Source organism: Octodon degus, unplaced genomic scaffold, assembly GCF_000260255.1.
Source record: "Octodon degus isolate 3935 unplaced genomic scaffold, OctDeg1.0 scaffold00169, whole genome shotgun sequence".
NCBI lineage: Eukaryota > Metazoa > Chordata > Mammalia > Rodentia > Octodontidae > Octodon > Octodon degus.
Window position 1 is genome coordinate 91482 of NW_004524745.1, and position 7963 is coordinate 99444.

The following is a 7963-nucleotide window of genomic DNA, read 5'->3' on the forward strand; positions in this document are numbered from 1 at the left end:
GGGGGCGGAGGGAATGGGGGGAGCGGGATGGGGCGGAACTGTATTCTAGGCCCAACTAGACGGACCACACCTGTGGTAGGTAGGTGTCTTTCCTTACCAGTTCTAGAAACAAAATTATTAATCCCCACTCCCCAGGCCAGCAGTGTCATCGTACACTCACCCAGCACAATCTCTCCACGCCCAACCCATTCAAAGCAACACCAAAGTACCGCGAAGGAAGAGTCGCCACTCGGTTTCACCAGTAACTCAGCTCCCCCTGAAGTGTGCTGCCTAAGTGTTTCAAGAGCTAATATCCCCCCCCCCCCCAGATTGAACTCAGGCTCTTGCCAGGGAAGCGCTTATTCCACTGAGCCATCTCCCTGGCCCCAAGCCAGGCAATCTCTTCATTCCTTAAACTAGTTTTCTACACGTTTGATCCCACATTTTCACAGGTTATATACTCTGCCTGGAGTCCTATCACTGCCTACATCCTTCCCTTAACATCATCCTGGAAGTTTCAGTTCCAGTGTCTCCTATACAGTACCACCTGTCCCAATGTGCCTGTTATGTACTTCCTCATAATCCTTTTTACAGCTGTCACTAATGTACAGTGTAATTGCTTGATGTTGTCTTTTCCCACACCCCTTCACAGCTCCTGGAGGCACTTAAGGATTCTATTGGAGACCTTTGATTTTTACAAAACTATTAATTAGGCAAAGGTATGAATAAGGAAAAGGAATTGTTTCTTAAATCATTTTCCTTCCCTTCAATTTAATTGTACCCCTTGTAGCCAGCTAATAGTTTGTAATCTCTTCTCAAAACAACCCATTAAATATCCATAGACTGTCATCCTGTCCTCCACACTTTTTCTCTAGGCCCAAAATCCAGTCAACCACTGGACAGCTGTTAATTGAGCACCTGTTATGCACCAATGCGATGACTGGGGATTCTTAATCCATTCCTTATTCTTGGTGGGAAAGATGAGACAAATTCTCAGGCAAAAGCTATGTTCTGCCCATGTCTCCTCAAACAGTCACAGCTGCCCAAACTGCCTTTCTTCCCCTGCTTGTCTGGCAACGCTATTAACCCACTAAGAACTTGCCCCGTGTTTTGTCTTCTACAGGGCTAGCTGTTCCTTTTTCCAGAACTCATACAGAGCCACCTCTGTTAGAGCCCTCTTTGCTGTGGACTGTATTTCTGGGCCTCCCCTACCTACTAGAGTACTTGAGGAACTATGTCTTGGCCAGGACTACATTCCAAGGCTTCTCTCCACTGTGCACTTTGTAGACAAATGATACTTTTTTTTGTCAAATCATAGCATAACTTGGAGATCTTTGCAGAACCCTCACTGCCCCCTTGGCTTGCACTTCCCCACACCCAGTGCTTCCCCAAAGGTAAGGGGTTTTGCTGAGGAACTAGAGCTCAGTAGCTCAAGTGCTCTAAATGTAGAGGCTTTAAGGAAGAAGAACAGCTGAGGGCCAGGGAGATAGCTCAGTAAAATAAGCACTTGCCTGGCAAGCACAAGGTCCTGAGTTCAATCCCCAGTATTGCAAAAAACAAACCAACAAACAAAAAAATAACAGCTGAGACTAACTTTAGTAATAGGGCTATGTGCTGATGACTTTATTACGGCTTGTTCTAGCTGTCCTCCCAAAGCTTTATGTGGTCATAGGTGGGCTTTTCCACAGATGGCTGGATCTAGAGTATGTGACTGATTCACAGTGCAACACTGGGATTAAGGGTGGGTGATTACTAACTCAGCACACTGACTGGTTTGACACCACCCTAGTCCCAGTAGCCTGAAGAGAGTATAAAAGGGGCAGAAAAAGGTTGCCGAGTTCCCTTGCTTGTTGGGCTTCCTTCTGCCCTCTCAGAAAATATTTCTGCTCTGTGATGCCCATCATGCCACCCTGCCTTGGAGCCAGTCAGTAATGGCTTACAGCGTACAGCTCACAGCTTACAAACTATGAGCTGAATAAGTATTTTCTCCTTTAACTTTGGGTGTCAGGTATTTTGTCTCAGCAATGAGAAAAGTAACTAAGACAAGTACTATTATTATCTCCATTTTACAAAGCAGGAGAAACATGAGGCCTAGAAACCTGCCCAAGTCTCAGAATCTTAGTGGTAGAGCTGGGAATGCAAGCGTGGCTGTTAGCTTCAGCATAGTATATTAACATTGGGCTACATTCAGATCTTGATCCTCAGGGATGTCACAGCTGCCTGGCCTAAGCATGCCTTGGCTATCAAGGCATGCTCACCGGGACACTTTTCCTTTTTTGGGTTAGAGGCAGACGTGCAGCTATTCCCTAGTGAAAGAGTAAGTGTAAATTTGAAATATTTTTAAGCAATACATGGTGATGCATACCTGAAATTAATACAGCACTCAGGAGGCTGAGACAGGAGAATTGCTTCAAATTCAAGCTTATACTGGGCTACCAACTGAGTTCAAAACCAGTTTCTAAACTACATAGCAAGACCCTGTCTCAAAAACAAAAAAAAAATAATGGCCAGGAATGGTAGTTCTTGCCTGTAGTCCCAGCACTAGGGAGGCTGAGGCAGGAGGATCAATGCAAATTTGAGGTCATCCTGGGCTACATAGTGAATTCAAGGCCAACCTAGACTGTGTAGTTACATCCTGTCACAAAAAAATAAAAAATAAAGGAGGGGTTAAAAAAGGAAAGGAAAAAAAAAAGGAAAGGAAAAGATTTTCAGGTAGCTTTTTCCTTCAGAAATCCAAGGGTATAAACCTGTGAGAGCTATTATAAACACATAACCCTACTGTCACTTTCTGGGACACTTGCTTCTTTTTCTTGGCAGAACAAGTGATTTACTAATTAATTTTTATTCAGCATAGTACAGCTCTTCCTTCCTAGGACACAGGAATCATTCTTAGAAGAGCAGAAGAGGGCAAGGTACAAATGGTAAACAAATCTTCCTGGCCAAACTAAAGTCTGGAGTTGTCCCAAAAGTAACAATAAGGGAATTCTGATAAGGGAATGTCCCAGACTACTTGGAGATAGGGTCAGTTAGGATTCTAAAAATGAAAAAAAAAAATTGTTGAGCATGATGGTGCACACCTGTAATCCCAGCAGTCAGGAAGCTAAGGCAAGAGGATCCTTGGGAGTTCCCAACCTGAGTTACACAGTAAATTCAAGGTCAGCCTGAACTGCATAGTGAGACCCTGTCTCAAAAAGACAAAAAAGAAAAGAAAAAAATTGAGCCAGTCAGGGCAGCACACACCTGTGACTCCAGCATTCAGGAAGGCTGTGGCAGGGGGATTGTTAGGAGTTCAAGGCCAGTTTGAGCTACAAAGCCAGACCTTGACTCAAAAACCAACCAACCAAACAAACAAACAAACAAAAAAGAATGCCAGGGTGCTTGATCCAAAACATTTGTTACCTACAGTGTAGGTACAGAGTCCTCAAGATAGACAGGGAGGAAAAAAAAAGATGTTCTACCTAGGTTTGTCGAACAAGGAAGTCAAAACAGAGTTTATATGAGGTTAAGGAATTCAGCTTAGGGCCAGGGCTAGTTTCTTTCAGTGTTTTGGGAAACCATCTAAACACCTTTATCAGTGACTGGAAATTTTCAAGGCCATGGATTGGGTTCAAGACTACAGAACACACACACACACACACACACACACACACCCCACAAAAATAAATAATGCTCCAGTACACCAACAGTGAGCCCACCAAGAAGCAAATTAGGAAAACAATCCCATTCACAATAGCTTCAAAATAAAGTAAATACTTAGGAATCAACCTAACCAAGGAGGCGAAAGACTTCTGCAATGAGAACTATAATATCCTGGAAAAAAAAAGAGATTGAAGAGGACATCAGCAAATGGGAGGATATGGGGTTAGCGAGATAGACAGGCAGTCTAAGGACCTGCCTGGCAAGCTCAAGGACCAGGGTTTGATCCCCAGTACCACATGCCGTGCAGGTCCAGGACTCCCGGCCAGCTATTCAGACCACTGAAACCGGGCGTGGTGACACACGCCTGTAATGCCACTGCTGGCGAGACTAAGACGGGAGAATCACTATGAACCCAAGCTGTGTAGCAAGACCCTGTACCAAATAAATTAAAAAAATTTGTTTGTTTGTTTTTGTTTTTGTTTTTAAAAAAGGAAGCCTACAGGAACCCAGCATCTCTGTTGCTATAAAGCCAGGAGGGAGAGAAAATGGTTTACATCTCGAATGGGCAAGTGTTAGACAGTTGGATTTAGTCCCTGTGGAGACTATTGTTAATAACATTTTTATGGGGAATAGCGGAGTTTGTGGTTTTGATTTTCAAAACTCTGCTTCAGCAAGATGTGAAAAAAGGAAGAGGCTACAGAAACTCATCTGATTCCAGATGTGATGATGGAAGAGGTTTACCAGGAAATTCTCCCTGAAGAATGGGTCAGATCAGTCCTCTTCATGGTCCCAGTCCTCCTCCAGTGGCTGGTGGATGAGGAAGGTAAATATCTGCTGTAAGAAGCAGACAACTAGACATGCACACTCACAGGAGAAACCATCAGAAAATGGAGGTCTTTTTTGTGTATTTATTAAGTATAAAATAATTTTAATAAATATTTTAGGTTGCCTACTACTAACCTTTTCATTTTAATAAATATTTTAGGTTGCCTACTACTAAACTCTCAACCTCAAGAAAATAAATAGCATTAATTATTGTAACTGTCCTACTAACCTGTTTTTGAAACTGTTTCATTGCTATTTTATCTTTTTTCTCATTAAAATGAATAAAAAATTAAATAAAAAACAAAAGCACAAATTGATGAGGGAAAAAAGAAAATAAATAAAAGGCTGTGTATTTAGTACTAAAAAAGAAAGAACGCAAGCAAGCAAGCAAGCTCCTGTTCCTGGATAAATAGAACTAATATGGTCAAAATGGCCATATTACCAAAACTAATATATTGATTTAATACAATCTTAATCAAAATACCAACAGCATTCCTCACTAGAGAAAATAATACTAAAAATCATATGGAACCAAAGGGGACCCAAAAGAGCAAAAGCAATACTGGGCAACAAGAACAAAGCAGGGGGGCCGGGGAGATGGCTCAGTAGGATAAGCGCTTGACTGGCAAACTCAAGGATCTGAGTTCAATCCCCGGTTCCGCCAAAAAAAAAAAAAAAAAAAAAGAACAGAGCAGGTAGTTAGACCCAGCGGGGCATGCCTGTAATTCCAGCACTCAGGAGGCTGAGGCAGGAGAATTGTGCCCAGATGGAAGCCAGCCTGGGCTACAAAGTGAGGTGAAGGCCAGCATGACCTGCATAAAGAAATCCTATTTAAAAAAAAAAAAAAAAAAAGCAAAGCAGGTAGCCTCACAATCCCAGATTTAAAGTTATATTATAAATCTACAGTGATCAAAAACAGCATAAAAAAAAAAAACAGCATAGTACTGGGACAAAAACAGATGTGAATCAGTGAACTAACCCAATACATCCAGCTATCTGGTGTTTGTTTGTTTTTGTCTTTTTGAGACAGGGTCTCATTACAACGTAGTCCAGGCTTGCCTTGAGCTCACTTTGTAGCCCAGGCTGGTCTAGAACTTCTCACAATTCTCCTACCTCAGCCTCCTGAGTGCTGGGATTACAGGTCTGTGCCACCATGCCTGGCACATTCAGGTATCTGATCTCACTACAAAGAGGCCAGAATCACGCTGGAGGAAAGATAGCCTCTTTAATAAACAATGCTGGGAAAACTTCACATGTAGAAGACTGAAGCTAGACCCTTATCTGTCACCACGTACTAGACTAAAATCAAAATGGACCAAAGACCTAGATACTGAAACAGAAACACTGAATGTGATGGAAAATAAAGTAGAAAAAACTCTTGAAGACACAGGTATGGGGAAGGTCTTCACAAACAGAACCTCATTTGCACAAGAAATGACACCAAAAATCAACAAATGGGACTACATCAAATTTAAAACTTCTGCACAACAAAGAGATAACCTATGGAATAGGGGAAAAATTTTTTTTACCAGCTTTGGACAGAAGACTAATATCTAAAATATGTAAAGAGGAGCCGGGGAGATGGCTCAGTGGAATAAGCGCTTCCCTGGCAAGCGCAAGGGCCTGAGTTCAATCCCTGGTTCCGCCAAAAAAAAGAAAAACAAAAAAAAAAAACTAAAATATATAAAGAACCAAAAAAATTTAGACTTCAACAAAATAAAATACACAATCTACTGGATTCAATCCCCAGTTCCACAAAAAAACAAAACAAAACAAAAAAAACCCACACACTATCAAAAGATAGGTTATTGAGAAACCAGGCATGGTGGCACATGCCTGTAATCCCAGCTCTCGGGAGGCTGAGACAGGAGGATTACTGTGAGTTCAAAGCCAGCCTAAGCTGCATAGTGAGTTCAAAGCCATCCTGGACTACATAGTGAGACCTTGTCTCAAAAAATAAATAAATATATATATATTAAATTTTATTTATTTGTGTGTGTGTGTGTGTGTGTGTGTGTGTGTGTGTGGCCAGCTCAGCCCACCAGGGGGCAGCGCTGGCTGGCATGTGGTGCTGGGGGATTGAACCGCGGTCCCTGTGCTTTGCTAAGCTTGTTCTAAGTAGGTGCTTTAGACCACTGAGCCATCTCACCAGCCCCTAAATAAATAAATAAATAAATAAATAAATAAATAAATTTAAAAAATAGGTAATTGAAATGAAGAGCACCTAGGGTAGTGTTACATACATGTAGTCCTAGCACTCAGGAGGCTGAGGCAGGAGGGTTGCCACAAGTTTGAGGCTAGTCTGAACTACTTACTGGGTTCAAGACCAACTTGGGCTACACAGTTAGATCCTGTCCCAAAAATCTAAAATAAACAAATTAATTAACTTCTCAAAAAAAGTACAAATGACCAATAAGTACTGTATATGAAAAAATGGTCAGCATCTTTCTCCATTAGAAAAATACAAATCAGAGGGCCGGGGAGATGGCTCAGTAGAATAAATGCTTCCCTGGCAAGTGCAAGGGTCTGAGTTCAATCCCTGGTTCTGCAAAAAAAAAAAAAAGAAAAAGAAAGAAAGAAAGAAAGAAAGAAAGAAAGAAAGAAAGAAAGAAAAAAAAAAAAAAGAAAAATGCAAATCAAAACAAGACCAAGATCTCATCTTACTATAGGAATAATGACTGCTATCACAAACTCAAAAAACAACAAATTCTGGCAAGGTTGTAAGGGAAAAGAAACCCTTCCATATTGTTGGTAGGAAGGTAAACTAATACAATCATTATGAAAATCAGTATGGAAATTCCTCAAAAAAACTAAAAATTTAAATTCTGTTCAGCCCAGCTATACCTCTTATAGGTATCTTCACAAAAGGTAAAGACAGTGATACATGCATAGCAATACCTCCGTGCCCATGCTTATAGCAGCACGACTCACAATAGATAAATCTTGCAAATAGCCCATATGTCTATCAACAGACAAGTGAATAAATAAAATGTATTTATACACAATAGAGATCCTTAGTAATCCATAAAGAAGAATAAACTTGAGCCATTTGTAAGAAAATGAGACACCATGAGACCATAATGCTAGGCAAAATAAATCAGACACAACCTGAATATTACATGATTTTTCTTGTATGAGAAAATCAAAGTATAACAGTAGAACAAAACAGAAGATAAGATGATAGAAAAAGAGAGGTAGGCCTTTTGCAGATAGGAAGGGATCTAGGGATGGAGGCAGAGGTGAGGGAGAAGAGTGCAAAGGGAAGTTAAAAAAAAGACCAAGAAAAAAATATATATCAACTCCCTACAGTGACAATACTGTATAAATAAATAAGCAAATAAAACTATAAATTGGGCCCTTGCATTTCTCCTGTAAATTGAACACTACTTTGTATAAATTCACAAATTCCACAGATTTTTTTTATCCCAAAATTCTATTAACTACAACCAGCCACAGATCATAACGTACCTTTTGAAGGACCTCAATTTTCTTCGAGTGCATACTTCTTTAATTCTTTTTT

At 40.7% G+C, this 7963-nt stretch overlaps 1 protein-coding gene and 1 pseudogene across 1 annotated transcript in view; one reads left to right on the top strand and one right to left on the bottom strand.

Moving 5' to 3' along the window:
- Positions 1-4445, top strand: part of LOC101591465 — a 4719-nt pseudogene extending 274 nt beyond the window's left edge.
- The window catches only part of Tmco6 (transmembrane and coiled-coil domains 6), a 12180-nt gene extending 7684 nt beyond the window's left edge, over positions 1-4496 (bottom strand). The window contains exon 1 of the mRNA XM_023703330.1: positions 4360-4496. Coding sequence (XP_023559098.1) covers positions 4360-4403 — 44 coding nt within the window. The 5' untranslated portion in view covers positions 4404-4496. The remainder of the gene's footprint in view (positions 1-4359) is intronic.
- Positions 4497-7963: the final 3467 nt, after the last annotated feature.